Below are 16,151 nucleotides of genomic sequence, written 5' to 3' on the forward strand. Positions count from 1 at the left end.
GAAGGGGCATGAGGCAGGATAGCGAAAAGATAACTAAAAATCAGGCAGTTCTGGGTTTTGAATCCAGATCTAACTCTCAGTTTTCACATTTATTAAAAATATAGCAATGGGTACCTGAGTTATAAGAGCCATTCTATCTTCCTAATATCATATAAGAAGGCATGCATTATGGGATGTTCCTCTCTGAAGTTCTGAGGCATAGAGGAAAGTCAGCTGTGAAAGAATTCAGGTTTTGTGAATGTGACACCTTTGATAGTTTCTTCATGACACCTGTTCACTAGAGAGGGCTATTGCAAGGTGAGAGGTATGCACAGATGACTGACATGGGAACTGGGGACCCATATCTTCAGGTAGCTCCACAAGGTGGCATTCCGTCAGGAAGATGTTCTGCTGGGCAGGTGGCACCTGTGGGTCATGCTGGGAGTGCCAATGTTTGTGGAAAGAAAAGATCACATTCTGGAATGCTGCCTGGAAGCGGCGAGACAGTAGGTTATAGATAATGGGGTTGACAGCTGAGCTCAGGTAGAAGAAGACACCTGGAATGGAGGGGATTTAAAAAGATGTGCTGAGAAGAACTTGAGTGATGGGCATGAAGAGAGAAGCATAAATATTTACAAGGGCTAGAATCTTTGTGATTGCCTCTTTTGGAAGTGATAATATGTACAAGCCTCTAATTGAGAATACAAAATGCTCTGACTAGATCTTCCACCTGTGCACTTAGCAATCAAACACAAAGATTAAAGCGTCTTGGAGTAATTTAGGCTGACATGGGATCTCTCTGATATGTTCAGCAACTTCCTTTGATCCCTACTTGTTTAATTAAAGAACATGTTTCCATAACATGAATGAAAGATTCTTAAATATCAGAGGGAAGAGAAATGTTTGTATCTCATTGGAATTTTACTTAAATCTATAATTTGGAATTGCAAGTAATGGAAGAAGGTAAATCAGCCAAGGCTTATTCCCTTCTGAGATTTCTTATAATGCTAAGATGTGGCTTCAAAGAAATGTTCCCTAGTGTGCTGTTCCTACCTACCCTTTTCCCTTGATGGCTCCTCCATCTTTCGAATAATTGTATTTTACCATTTATTTCCTCTACCAATTACCCTTCACATTGTCATTTACCTGTTTGGAATACACTCTTTTTTATTGCCTTTTAAATTTTATTTCTCTAAAGCCCAAAATAAGCCCAAGTTTGGGAATCAGAGGACCTAGTTTCTGATCTTGGCCCTAACATATCTTGTGGGCTTAGATGAACCCTGGTACTTCAGTTTCTTTCTCTGTAAAATGGGAATGCAATTTCCAGCCTAACCTACCTCCCTGGATTGTTGTGAGGGTGAAGTTAAGTTACCATCTACAGAGAGGCTGAGAATGGCTAAGAATGTAAAACAAGTGATAGGTACTTTGCCAACAGGTTCCTTGTTGTCCTCATTGATGTAGTTCAGGACATTCAGAGTGCCATATGCCTTGTTTACAGAATGGACATGGAAGAATATTAAAGAAGAACATTTTTACGTATTGATGCTATTTGTTCATTCAAGAAATAAATACTGACTTAATTGTTATTATGTGCCATGAACTTCAAGGCACATTGAGAGGCAGTGAGTTTAGACTTTGTTCTCCAAGGTCTTGGAATGGTACTGTAGAGACAAGATTTATGGCTAAATTAAATAATTAACAATACAACAATACCAAGCAGTATCTGTTAAGAACAAGTATGAGCTAACAATCATGCTATAGCAATTCACATAATAGCAGAAACGTAAGGACTGTGATGACTATAAAAGATTTAGTTGGGGGTGATTGAACCCTAGCTAGGCCTTGAAATGGGTAAGAGATAGTTGAGGAAGACAGGACAGGGTTTTGCAGGTGGAGGGTACAGCACACACAAATATTCAGAGGAAGGAATAGCCATATTGTGCAGAAATAATGTCCAGAACTTTGTAATTAACCGGTTTGATAAGTATATGGTCTATGAATAAAAATAGTATAAGTTGAAGGATTAAAAGGTAAGTTGGGGGTATTTTCTTTTTTCTTTCTTTCTTTTTTTTTTTTTTTTTTTTTTTGACAGTCTCACTCTGTCGCCAGGCTGGAATGCCATAGTACAATCTCGGCTCATTTCAACCTCCAGCTCCCGGGTTCAGGCGATTCTCCTGCCTCAGCCTCCTGAGTAGCTGGGACTACAGGCACGTTCTACCATGCCAAGGTAACTTTTTTTTTTTTTTTTGTATGTTTAGTAGAGATGGGGTTTCACCATGTTGGCCAGGATGGTCTTGATCTCTTGACCTCGTAATCTGCCTGCCTTGGCCTCCCAAAGTGCTGGGATTATAGACATGAGCCACCACGCTTGGCCCAGTTGGGTTTTTTTTTCCTGTGGGATTTAAGAGATTTAGATTTAATCTAATATGCAATATAAAAAAGGGGGAGATGGTATTTAAAAGGAAAATGTCATTATTAAAGCTATAACTTGAAAATCTTAAGGTAATTGCCTTGATGCATCCAGAGGTATGTACTCAACTAGTCAAGTCTCATTTGACCTTGTAGTAGTACTTTCTCATTTATTTAAACATTTCTGTTTTTGGCAGATTAACCAAAAGGATTAACTAAGAGGTATACATATTTTTGAGCTTTGGTTGCAAATGAATGAACGGGAAAGTCCTAATGTCCAGGAATCAGCTATACATTAGGCTGCTGAGTACAAAAAATACAGTGACAGAAAATAGATTAATACACATGGTATTCAGTATAGATGTAATTGTTTTTGCTTTGTGCACATCTGAAACTTAACTTGTAAAATCTGATCTGATCTTTTCTTTCTGGTGATGTCTTCAATAATCTAATGAGACCATAGAATCAGCCAGTGACCAGCAGAGGTGGGGGACAGAAGAGGTCTGAGCCTAAGGCTAACACTGAATTAGCTGTCACTGACTGACAAAGAAGGACCTGGGGGGCCATTCTGTGCTCCATTTTATAAAGAACACTGAATTTGAAGTTAGATGACTTAGATGTATTATTTGTTAGCTAAGTGCCTAAGGGCAAATCATTTCTTCTTGTGGACGTGTTTTATTTTTGACTATACAATGTTAATCATAATATCTACCTAATGACCTTGTTGTGATGGTTATAGAAAGATACACAGCAGTTACAGCTTAAAAACCTCTTTAATATCTATTACTGCATTTGATTCTTACCATCCGTCCAGTAGTGCAGCAGGCATTATTGCCATTTTAAAATTGAGGAAACTTTGATGTGAAGGCAGGCATATTCTCCAGATTACTCAGAATAGCAATGGTGAAATTGGGGAACATATCAATGTCCTCTGACTTACTGATCTTTCCACCATAGTTTCCTCGACAAGCAGAGTTACAGAAGCCTAAAATGAGAACGTGAAGGTAACCTACGGATACCTTCTCATTTTCCTTCATGAGGATCTAATACCTCCCGAAGGCAATATGAGATCTTAGGGACATGGGTGTTTACTAAGTAGGAACCAACTCAATTGTATGGCCATTTGAAGGATAACCAAAGGAATCACTCCTTGACTGTTTTCCTTCTCTAATTATCACACTTAGAGTTGAGGTTTTCCATAAAGTAGCCTTGAAAATAGTGATCTGGTATATATATATTTGGACTAGTACCAAACATAATCAATCTTTGAATAAAAGAAAAATCAAATGTCTTCATTATAGCATGGCAGATCCCCATGATAAACTGGTGTACTTAGGCGTCTAAGCAAGATGAAGAAGGAGGTGCTGTTACCTGAATACTAGTCACATAACAAGTCCAGCTAAGGTTTTTACCTGACACCACATGGATGAGGTTGAACACAGCAGCCAGGGATTCAGTCCACTCCTCCACAAAGCTGAAGAAGAGTCGATCAATGTGGAACGGGGCCCAACATATAGCAAACACTAAGACCAAGACAACTGAAAAAAAAAAAAAAAAGATAAATGGGAGAGCAGAAGGCAGTCTGTGCAAGGATAGGTATACAATGCTCACTCTGAGTCAGGCATTTCTTCTAGCAGTTTTTCCCTTCACCTTTGTTAAGCTACAATGGTTATATAGGCCAACTAGATCCCAAAGGGCCTCAGTACAGAATATTTAAAATATAAGAATGAATTGTATAAGATCTAGGATCAGTTTTCCATAAGATTATATAAGATTTCTTGTATAATGTAAAACATTTTAGAAGATTTAAAATAGTACTTAGTTTATTTCAAAGTCTTGAAAACATTTTATTGTGAAAGATAGATAAATAATAAACTGTTTAATGTATATATGATTTTATTGGGTTATTATGGGAATAATTAGAAGTTACTTTGAACTCAGAAATTTACAATTCTGTAATGGGTAAGGTGAAAGGCAAAGGAGAAAGAAGAGATCAAACAGCCACAAGCATAACTGTACTTTACCAGTATTGTTTGATTGGAAGGGATGTGTCTATAATATTTTAAATTGCTACAGGGTAGAATTCCTTCCAATTTTTATTTTCATCCTGAAAACAGAGACTTGTATTACTGTAGTTTCTCTCTGGGGCATTTAAGCTCCACAAATTTTTAAAAAATCACTTTTTTTCCCTTTTGAAGTTGTAAATACTTTCCTTTGCTATGACATGATGCTTGGGATTTGCCTAAAGATTGTCTTTTGGGGCTAGGGGTGAGATAAGGGTATACATGAAACAAGATTAGCTATGAGGTGATACTTTTTGAAGCTGAGTGATGTGTACATGGGCATTCATTTTACAGTTTTCTGTACTTGTGTACACATATGAAGTTGTCTTAGTAAATAGTATTATACATACATTTCCTGTTGGCATTAAAATCATTCAGAGTAAGTTGTTTGCCTGTGTGATATGGTTTCAAAGATATCTGTAGGTTTCTACTGAATTTGTCAACCCAAGAAAAGTCCCTAATCTGTTCACTACTGCCTACATTTCCCTTTAATTAAGACTTTAATTCCTTTTGGGCATGGTGGCTCAGGTCTGTAATCCCCGCACTTTGGGAGGCCGAGGCAGGCAGATCACCTGAGGTCAGGAGTTCAAGAGCAGCCTGGCCAATGTGGTGAAACTAAAAATAAAAAATGTCCCTACTAAAAATGTCTCTACTAACAATACAAAAATCAGCCAGGTATGGTGGCACGCGCCTGTAATCCCAGCTACTTGGGAGGCTGAGGCAGGAGAATCGCTTGAACCTGAGGGGTAGAAGTTATAGTGAGCTGAGATTGTGCCACTGCACACCAGCCTGGGCAACAGAGCAAGACTCTGTCTCAAAAACAAACAAACAAACCCAACTTTAATTCCTGTTAAAATTGAACCCCCTCCCAAGGCAAATACTTTATAGTATATTCTGTTATTGTTATTGTGACTTTCATACGAGTCAGCTTCATGTCTTTTTGTGAGAGTAGATTATGACCAATGAGAAAAGGAGAGCGATAATGAAAAAACTGTTTCCTAATAGGGAAAGTCAAGTGCCAATAGGAGCTAAAATATTTCCAAGAAGATAACTCTTAGAATCAAAAAGAGCCCTTTTGGGGACCTCAGAGTTTATTTTTTGTTTACAAATGCTGTATAGCTACAGTGAATGTTTCATATGCATATTGGCCCAGAGGATTCATTTCTTCTAAACTTTAGATTTTAATTTGCAAAATATAAAGCTCCTTTCCCTCATCAGTAACTCTCACACAGTAGTGCTGCATCATATATTTTTATAACATTCTTTTGGGATAGTGTGGCTCAGTACAGTGAATTTCTTAAAAGATCTTATTTATTCAAAAATATACTGTTTGAGGCAAAGTTATACAATGTCATATGTGAAATGACTATCTAGAGATACTTGCTAGATGTTCTTAATCTGGAACTGAAAGATCCCATGGAGTCTTTGAGTATCAGGGGTTGGTTCATTACCTCCTGAAATGAATTGTAAAATCTTTTGTGTATGCGTATTTGTTCATATATTTTTTTTTTTTTTTGGAATGAACAGTCCACAGCTTTCATCACATTTTAAAAGAAATCCATAATACAAATAGGTTAAAAACCTGCTCATTTCACAGAGGGGGAAAGTGAGGCTCAAAGGCTCAGAAAGTGAGTGTAATTTACCAAGCACCACACAGAGTGTATTTCAGTGGATGAAACTGAGCATGTTGTTTTGAGGGTTCAAAACCAAAAATGAAGCAAAACAGACAAGTCTTAGAAGTTTGATGAAGCAAAGGAAGACAGGTCACCTAGCATCGATATAGACCATTAACGAGGGGTCCTCATTGTATATCTCTCCTCTTTGCTCCTTGATCTTAATGTACTCTTCATAAATACTCTGCTTCAGGATAAATTTGAACCTACCCTCAGCAGCACTTAGTCGTTACCAAATGCAACTCCTTCGCTCTTACAAACAAAACAAAACAAAAAACAAAATGGAGCACTTACACAGCATCTTGGTGACTGGTTTTCTGCAGGGTCTTTGAATATTTGCAGTCCCTTCATCCGCCTCAAGAGATTTGTCTTTCTTTAGCTGAAAGGAAAGTAAGTTGGGAGAGATGGTAAGAAAGAGAAACATTTTTCCTCCTGTTAAAATCTGAGAAACCTAACTCTAACCCTTTTTTGAAGAAAGAAAAACTAGGACCTAGAGAAATGTGAGAATATGTCAAATGTTTAACAGTATGTTGAAGGTGGAATTGGATTCAGGTCATCTACTCAACTGGATAAATGAGTGTGACCAAGTAATAGCGCAACCATTTTTCATATACAGTTATGTGGAACCCTGGCTATGTAGCATGTTAATAGGTGTTCCATGAAAATGTAAAATTCTGAAGTTCAGGAAAAACTAGAAAGGCTTTTCAATTCATTCATTCACTCATTCATAATTATTAGACATCTGTTAAAGAGAAATCCCTCTGCTATGCGGTAGATTAGTAGTAGAAAACAAAAACAGGAATTTTTCTTGCCCCATCAGTATTTATTGTGGATCTTCTCAGAGACTTAAATATGCTGATGAGCATTATGAATTTTCAAGAGGGATAGTGTATCAACTTTCCACTTACCTTCCTGCTACTTTCCACACTCACATCGCCTACCCACATCCCAGCCAAAAGGGGGATAGTGTTTCTTTGACTAAACAATATCTTCCCTCGCCCATTTTCAGTGGATTACCTTGTACCATGTGACAAACACAAATTGGGAAATGTTTTAATATTACAGTAATATTAATTACTGAAAAGAGTATATGTGTTTCTGAGTTAAGATGTTTAAAATGTGTTTATCCTTTTTGGAAGATAATAGAGATCCTTAACGTAGCAGTTGAAAATTTCAGCTATCAACACTACTTGTATGCAAAATCTTTCTTGCTCAGTTCAAGTCCTGCATGTTCCTGAAAGACTTTGATGGCCGGTTTAGCCCATTGTCTTCTCCTTCCTTTTAACTCCCACGGCACTGAAGATCTACATCATTCATTCAGTTGTGGAAGTTTTTCTCTTTATTCTACATTTTTTTTAATTTGTGAGGATGCTTGTACAAATAAAGGAAGCTTTAAGGACTCATGATAAAATACCGTCAAATATCCAAAAGTTAGTACAGTATAGTACATAGTTAATCTATATATTTGCTCATTGGTTCTCTAGCATTTATCTCTTTCTTCTCTTACTGATAGTACCCTAATTTTCCCTTAGGGAATGTACTTCTTCCCCATTCTTAGTCTTTAATTTGAATAGAAGTATCACTCAACTTCAGCTCCAGATATATATGTCCCTAAATAATTTAGCCAATCAGCTTGTCCTCTCCTCTAGTCGCAATGATTGAATAATGAGGGCCAATGAGATTTCAGATATTTTCTTCTACTTCTGGGGATACAAGTTTTTATTTGTTTTTTATTGGGACTTCCAGAGGGAGTCCTTCTCCGCAAATGAGGTCTGGAATTACAAAAATTACTTTTTTTCCTATCACAAAGAAAAAGTGCTTGGGATCACCAAAGGATGACCATATGCAGTTTGAGGTTGAAACCAACATTATAGAAAAAAAGAGCAAAGAAACAGAAATAAAGCTAGCTTTATAATGAAATTGTATGTTTTATTTAATTAATCTTCACCCAGAGGTAGCTCTGCTTCTGAACTTTTCATGTCTGCGCTCCCCTTGAGATTTACCGAGAGTTGGAGTCTCTCATCAGTAATGTAAAAAGTCCAGGCTCATTGATTGAGACCATCAGGTGGGAGGATAATTTAACTTATTTTATACAGTCATGGTGGTAGATTAGAACCAGTCTATTTAGTTACAGGAGATAGATTCTAATTCAAGGTAAGGAAGAAATTGTTATCATTATATGCAATAATGGAACAAACTACTGTAAGAAGCAATAATCTTCCTGGGCTAGACAGCATTTTGATGGAATTTCAGAAAAGGTATTTAAAATTAAATAGACTTGGAAGAGTAGGTCATTAAAAGTTGCCTCTAAACTTCAGCAAATCCATATCAGGTCTTCCTAACAAACATATGCAGTTTGGTAGCACTCAGGACCACATGGGCCCCAAAGTACCCTCTTGGATAATGAATAAACCTGGACATTTGTCTCTTGAATACATTGGAGTGTTCTACATGTATCTGTGTCTTCATAAAGTAAAGAATTAAAGACCCTGTGAGGTTAGGACTAGACAGGAAAAATCTGAAGGTAAAAACTATTATTAATACAATAGTAGAACAAAATACTGCAGGTAGAGTGCTTATCTCAGTGCCTGGCACATGATACTCAGCAAATTGTTTATTACTGCTATTATTTTGATTCTGATTATTGTCTTGAGTATACTAAAGAGACATCAGAAAAACTGATTTTTAAAAACAGAGTTGTTTGTTGATATATGAGGAGTTACTTTTGTGAAGTACTGAGTCTCTTCTAGAAATTCTTCCCTCATGTTGCCACTCACTCACAGGGAGTGCTTGTACTGATACAAAGAAGGAGGCAGATACACTGAGAAGAAAAACACATTTAAGGTTAGACCAATGCACCAAACTTCAAACTTCACTAACTCATTTAGATGAAATCTATTAAAGGTTCTAATTATTTCATGCCATTTAAAAAAGATTGTGGTTTTTACAAGATGCAGTTATTCTATTATTTTATTTGTCAATAATTAAGAACAATAAAAAATACTTAGATCTGTTAGTCACTTCCTGAGTTGTGTTTAACAATTCTCAATGGTAATTTCTCCACCCCAAGGAAGAATTTTTTAAAATCAAACATCAAACCAATAGTTCACACAATTATTTTATGAACAGGCTTCCTGTAGAAGCATAAACTACATTAAAAAGGAAATCATGTGCAGATGAATTGTTGATTATTTTGCAGCTTTCTTAGTTTATAATGACACAGCTAGCTAACTAGAGGAAGAGTGAAATATTGATTACTTATATATGGTGTACAATGTTCCAACAGAATGTGGAGTTGTTGCCAGAATAGAATAGAATCAAAACAGTTTGTCTATCCACCATTAAATGCTGCTTTATCATTGAATAATTTAACTTCCTTACAGATGTTTAGTAAAGTAGATATTCAACCTCATTCATTATTCTTCCCCACCCCAAAACTTTTATTTTACAACTCATGTTAAAAAATGTGGAGTGAAAAATTGTGATTGCTATTAATAAATATTGTGATTACTAAAAGTTATCATTACTATTACTAAATAGTGTGATTACTAAAATTTGTGATTACCTTCTTTAGCTATGTAAGAGCAAAGTGAAAGGGAGGTTCGTGAGGTTATTATTCAGGTTGATTCATTATGCTGATCGGTTTTTTATACTGCTTTAAATCACCCCACCGGATGTACATTTACATAGTGTGTGGGACTTAGTTTCAGAATACAGGATTATAATATAGGTTTTGTGTAAACATCTCTATAATCTTAACACAATATATATACTAAACAAAAAAAAAATTAAAAATCAGTGCAACCCTGTATTGGCATGGTTGAATTTTGCTGCAATTCATCCATCCATCCTTATCAACTCAATCATGAATGCAGCATGCGGGAGATGTAAGAACTAAACCAGACCATCACCAGAACTTCCTCCCAGATGAGGAAGAACTTGCCCTAGAATTGTCTATTTTCTATCTCTACAGTGTTCAAACCCTGGAGAGCAGCTCAGTGGTGGCTGAGTTCCAGAATGATGCCACATGACTGAATGTTGAGCTGTGAGCACAGATATGGCTTTCCTCTTCTTCCTTTGTTGGGTGATTTCATCAGCCTTGACTTTGCTTCCTTCTGAAGCAGTGGGTCCCAGAGTCAATCACACCTTCAAACTTTTCAACAGAGTCAGTCACTTAACAGTCATTAGGATTGCTTCGTATCTTTGAGATGATATTGTCAAGTCTTCTTTTTTTTTTAAGGTAGAGAAGCTAAAGCCCAGAAATAAAGGAAGTAATTTAACCTCATTCATTCACTGAGCTTATAGGAGAAAAAAAATTAATTAAGGAATCCACAAATATGGAATTATAAATTGTAATGAAGGAAAATCACTGAGAGCTGTAAGCACCTACAACAGGAAACAGGAATGTTTAGGGAATTTGGGAGAGCTTCTCTGAGGAAGTGTGATTGAAGTATGACATAAAAAATAAATGAGAGAAAGACAAAAGTTGTAGTGGTGGCAGACAGTAGGAACATTTCAGGCTACAGGTATAGTGTACATAAAGGCCCTGAGGTCAGCGACACAGAGTAGGTCCTACTTTTCCTGACTCTCAGTATAGAGATTTTTAAATTCTTCTAGGAGTAACTTTCTAAGCAGTTAGTTTCTTTCCTGGTGTCCTCTGGTACGCTGGATAACAGCTCATCCTTCCTGAAAACAGGTTGTTAAAAGTTGCATTACATATGCAAAGCAAACCAGGGTGGTTTTTAAAGCTTTTATCTGAACTGTCACTTAGCTACTGATACAAAGTAGCCATGGATTTTTTTTATAATAAAACACAATGAAACTGATTGTAACAGATTGGAAGAGAAAATGTGCATTTCCTACTCAAAGTTAAATATTTTTCCCAAATTGACTCCAAATAGGCGATTGTTTGACGTTGGAAGAGATAATACTAAGTTCTGGGTGGATATTTCTCATAGGACTTTCTCTGGAATTGTATAGAAGTCTTTTCCCCCCAGTGAGATGTTCAGGACATTCTTAAGACATGGCCATGAGCTAGTGCAGGGTGGCACATGTCTCTGGGAATACATGTGCCAGACCTCCAGGAGGGGACTGGCACAGCTCTCTGCCTAATTAGATTTACTCTTGCGCCCAGATATCTGTGACACTTAGAATTTGTTCTTCCTACTTAGACCTTGCTGTTCACCTTAGGGACAATAGGTATTCAAAAGGACTACCAGTGGGACACTCACTTCTGACAATCACCTTCTCAGAGATGGACTGAAATAGGAGTATGTTAGTTGTTGCGTAATAATGTATGATGTCAGAGCCATCTCAAAGCAAATGATGTGAGTGTGATGTCTGCTTCTCCACTCATTTAAAACTCACATTGCTTCAGCTCACAGGGTTTTTTTTTTTTTCTTTTTTTAAAGGAATCATAGACTGTTAGAGCTAGAGGGGACATAGATATGATCTGATGTGACCTTTACATTTTATAAATGGGAAAACTAATTCCAGGAGAATTGTGTGGCTTGCCTAAAGGCATATTATGTGTCAGCTGTAGATCTGGGAGTCTAAATGGTCTCATAACTGTTTACTACCCAATCTATAATACCTCCCTTAAGTGGTGGTAAAATTGTCATTGTCAAGAACTTTTATCTTGAATGAATTTGGGCGCAGAATATACCAGGAGAGGAACTATATAGACTCATTATAAAAATAGTTTCTCTCAGCTAATTTAGACAACATCCTCTCTGAAAATGAAATCAGTTTACCACCACACACATAGGAAAATAATCTCTAATTATATAAGATATGTTGCAAAATAAGTGATACCTTTTTCTTAATTTCAGATAGCTCTTATTCACATTTTTTTTACTCTGTCTCATGTGCTGTTTACTTCCTTGTCTCTCAATCTGCACCTGCTCAAAAGAAGCTCAAGTTATCTCAGTCAGATCATTTATATATATATATACACACACACACATACATATATGTATGACTGAAATAACTTGAGCTTACATACACACACACACAGAGACATATATATATATACACACATAAATACTGAAACTATTTTTGATAAGGGTAGGAATGAGTCTATATAATTCTTCTCCTGGTATATGTGTGTGTGTGTATACATATATATACAGTTTTATTTTGTTTTGTTTTAATCTCATTTTAACCAAAGGTTCAGAGCAACCACAAGGAAAGGTCTGACTTTAAAACTGAATACCTGTCTTGGACTATAAAATAGGCAGAGATAGTTTGTGTTATACTCAGATCAAGCTGATATAGAGGAAAATCTCAATGCAGGCAGTGGCCAGGGACTGGAAAGTTACAACAGGATGTGGAGAAGTCTCTCAAGGTGTGGCCACCTCACCCCAGATCGACTGATGTGCTTATTTAAAATGAGGCCCCACCTCAGACCTACTGAATCCCATTTTCCTGGGGGTGAGGTATGCATACTGCTACCCAAAGTAAGTTTTCTAGGTGATTCTTAGGAACATTTAGATATGAGGAAACCCAAGAATAGAGGGAAGAAAAATAGAGGATGAGTGAAAGAAAATAATTAATAGTTGTGTTTACTACTCCTCTAATTTGAGGCAAGTCCTTTAATGTCTCAATTTCCCATCTGAGCTCATTCTATTTTTCTCTCTGTTCCCTTCCATTTCTGAATTTCCCCAATTCCAAATTTTCCTCTAAACTTTGAGCCTGTGAAAAAAGAAGGGGTGGCCAGCCAGCCTGGATACTCACTCTGAGCCCCATGAGGTAGTAGAGGACACTGATGACAGTCATGGGAAGGATGTAGAACAGGAAGGAGGTGACCTGGATGATGAAATTGTAGATCCACATGGGCTTGATGACCGTACAGGTGGCTGAGCCTGGGATCAGGGACCCATTGGGGAAGTAGTGGAACTTGATGCCATGGATGCTGGTGTTGGGCAGGGAGAAGAGCACGGAGAAGCCCCAGACGACGCCGAGGATCCTGAGGGCCCGGCTCCGGGTGCTCTCCAGCTTGGCGCGGAACGGGTGTAGGATGGCCATGTAGCGCTCCACGCTGACCGTGGTGACGCTGAGGATGGAGGCGAAGCACACGATCTCAAAGAGGGCCGTCTTGAAGTAGCAGCCTACGGGCCCAAACAAGAAGGGGTAGTTGCGCCACATCTCATAGACTTCCAGGGGCATTCCAAGAAGCAGGACCAGGAGATCAGAGACCGCCAGGCTGAAGAGGTAGTAATTGGTGGGTGTCTTCATAGCCTGGTGCTGCAGAATCACCAGGCACACCAGGACATTGCCAATGACCCCCACCACAAAAATCGGCACATACACCACAGATACGGGGAGAAAGAAGTGGCTGCTCCGAGGGCCGCAGAGGAAGGCCAGATACTCCTCAGTGCTGTTCAGGTGTTTCTGGAATGGATCTTCCACTTTTTGCTGGTGGATCCAGGAAGCATTCTGAAGTTTTTCCTTTCCTGACATCAAAATGCAAGACCTGAGCCTCCCCGATACAAGGCTCTGTTTCAAGCTAAGCAAGCAAAGAAAAGAAGAAAAGAGAGAGAGAGAAAGAGAAAGAGAGAGACAGACAGCAATCAGGAAAAGCACAGGCTCAGTGAGGGAGGCTGGGAGAGACTGTTTCAGCCTCAAGGTTAGGCTGCCTGGACCGCGATCCTTTCTGAAGAGCCGCCGAGACACAAGCCCCTCCCTTCGACAGGCTAAGGGCCAATGAGAGTGTGTCAGGCTACACTAGAAGAGGGGAGTGCTGGCTTCGTGTCAGGGAGCAGAGGAGGAGGCAGAGACCTCTCTCAGAACGGGAAGGAGCTGAGAGAGCAGAGCTGACACAGAGGGAGACACTCTAACTTCCTGGATGGGCACTTTGAGCAATGCATGTTGCAAAGTTGTGGGAATCTGGGTAGATGTAGAAATTAAAATTGCAGGGTTATGGGCAAGAGTATCAATCTCCACTGATCCTTGTCAGTTGCACAGCATGGTGAAAATGGGAGATCAATAGATTTATCAGGTTATCTTGCTCCATTGGAAATTCAGGGCTCTCTGGGGAAAACATGATCAATGTGACTTTTTGGTTTTGACTTCATCAACAATAGAATCCAAAGCCTGAAAGGGCACGTGCACAGTGCCTAGACCTGACTGCTAACTGACTCTTCAGACTCTTTTAGCAGAGCTTTGCTGTAAGCAGAAGGCAAGTGGACTTCAGAATCAGGAACATCATAGAATTTTAGGAAAGTTGCAGTTACCCAAACTCTTAGAGGCTCATTTCCTTATCTGTATCATTAATTTGATTGTGTTCCACAAATAACTTCTTGAGGATTCACTATGTGCCAGGCAATGTTCTAAGCTTTATATAAACATCAGTGTACAAGCAAGACAAGGTCTCTGCCCTCGTGGAGCTTTTCTTACAGTAGGGAATTCTGAAAACACACAAGTAAATGAATACATTAATCATATAATTTCAGACAGTAATTGATAAATAATTATCAAGGATGGTGAAAGAAAACTTATCTCAGGAGATACCACTTTAGCTGAGGTCTGAATAATGAAGTCAATCATGAAAAACTAAGGAAAGTGTATTACTCAGCAAAAGCAATAGGAAGTGCAAAGGTCCTGAAGCAGAAACAAGCTTGATATGTTTTAAAAATATCAGACCACAATAACTGGAATTTAATAAGTGGTCAGCAAAGTAGATTCAAGTGGCTGGCAGGTACAGGTTCATGTAAACTCTTATAGGCTGTGGAAGACAGTTTGGCTCTGATTCAAACTGCAGGGAGAAGTCTCTAAAGGATTTTGCACTGGAGAATTAACGAGGGAGAAATTTTAACAGAAGGTAGGTAAGAGGCTAGTAAGACATAGTAGTGACTTGGATTCTACAAGCGGTGGAGTTGAGATATTTCTTTGGATTTAGGAGTATTTTTGCAGGGGATAATACCTTTTATGATCATTGAGAAGATTAAATTAAATTATATATAACAAAGCAACTTATACTTAAGAGATGCTCACTAAATGTTAATTTTTATTTCCCTTTTATTTGTTAAATCAGATGATGACATTAAAAATTAGAGAGGGAAAGTGACTTGTCCAAGAATAAGCCATCCATCAAGTTATGATAGCGTATGCTGCTATAACAAATGATTGCCATATCTTGGTGGGGTATTTTTTTTTTTTTTTTTTTTTTTTTGAGACAGAGTCTGGCTCTGTCGCCAGGCACCAGGCTGGAGTTCAGTGGTGCAATCTCAGCTCACTGCAACCTCCACCTCCCAGGGTCAAGCAATTCTCCTGCCTCAGCCTCCCATGTAGCTGAGACTATAGGCATGCACTACCACGCCCAGCTAATTTTTGTATTTTTAGTAGAGAGGGGGTTTCACCACGTTGGCCAGGATGGTCTCGATCTCTTGACCTCATGATCCTCCCGCCTTGGCCTCCCAAAGTGCTGAGATTACAGGCGTGATGGTGGTTTTAAACAATAAAGATTTATTTCTCTCATACTTCAAATGTATTGAGAGTCTGTCTCATGCTATACTTACTCTAAAACCCAGGCTGATGCAGTGGTCACTATCTGGAATTTTGATGATCATTGTGATGGAGGAAAAGAGAACTCTAGATGGTCTTAAGTAGGTAATTAGAGGCTCTAGCCCAAAAGCAAGTAACTCATTGCCACTTTTACTCACAGCTCATTGACCAGGGTTAATCGTGTGTACCCATTGAACCATATCAGGGTCAGGAAGTGCTGTCTTAGCATATGCATAGAATATTGAAAACTAGAAAAAAATTGATAAATAACATTAATAATAATTATAGTTATGCAATAGTTATTGCAGAGCCAGAATTAAAGCCCTCTAGTTAAAGGCAAGTTTTGATGTTAAAATCACTGTTTACAAACTTTAATATATTTTTCTGATGAAATAGGAAAAGTTCAATAAAAATATATCATTTAGATGTAAGGATCTTTAAAATTATAAGGGTGGACAGTGGCATAATATAAACTTAGCATTGAGGAAGATGGAAAATATTTCTTTCTTTTTTTAAAAAAATA

General features: G+C 38.0%; 1 protein-coding gene across 1 annotated transcript; it reads right to left on the bottom strand.

Moving 5' to 3' along the window:
- Positions 1-261: 261 nt before the first annotated feature.
- On the bottom strand, positions 262-13,585 carry NMUR2 (neuromedin U receptor 2). Its single transcript, XM_012450483.2, has 4 exons — positions 12,860-13,585; positions 6,419-6,503; positions 3,801-3,926; positions 262-536 (listed from the first exon to the last, which is right to left on the bottom strand). Exons 1-4 carry the CDS (start codon positions 13,583-13,585, stop codon positions 262-264), a joined length of 1,212 nt encoding a protein of 403 aa, XP_012305906.2.
- Positions 13,586-16,151: the final 2,566 nt, after the last annotated feature.

The sequence above is a fragment of the Aotus nancymaae genome, unplaced genomic scaffold, assembly GCF_030222135.1.
Source record: "Aotus nancymaae isolate 86718 unplaced genomic scaffold, 86718_ANA_hifiasm-v0.15.2.pri h1tg000064l_1, whole genome shotgun sequence".
In the NCBI taxonomy this organism is placed as follows: domain Eukaryota; kingdom Metazoa; phylum Chordata; class Mammalia; order Primates; family Aotidae; genus Aotus; species Aotus nancymaae.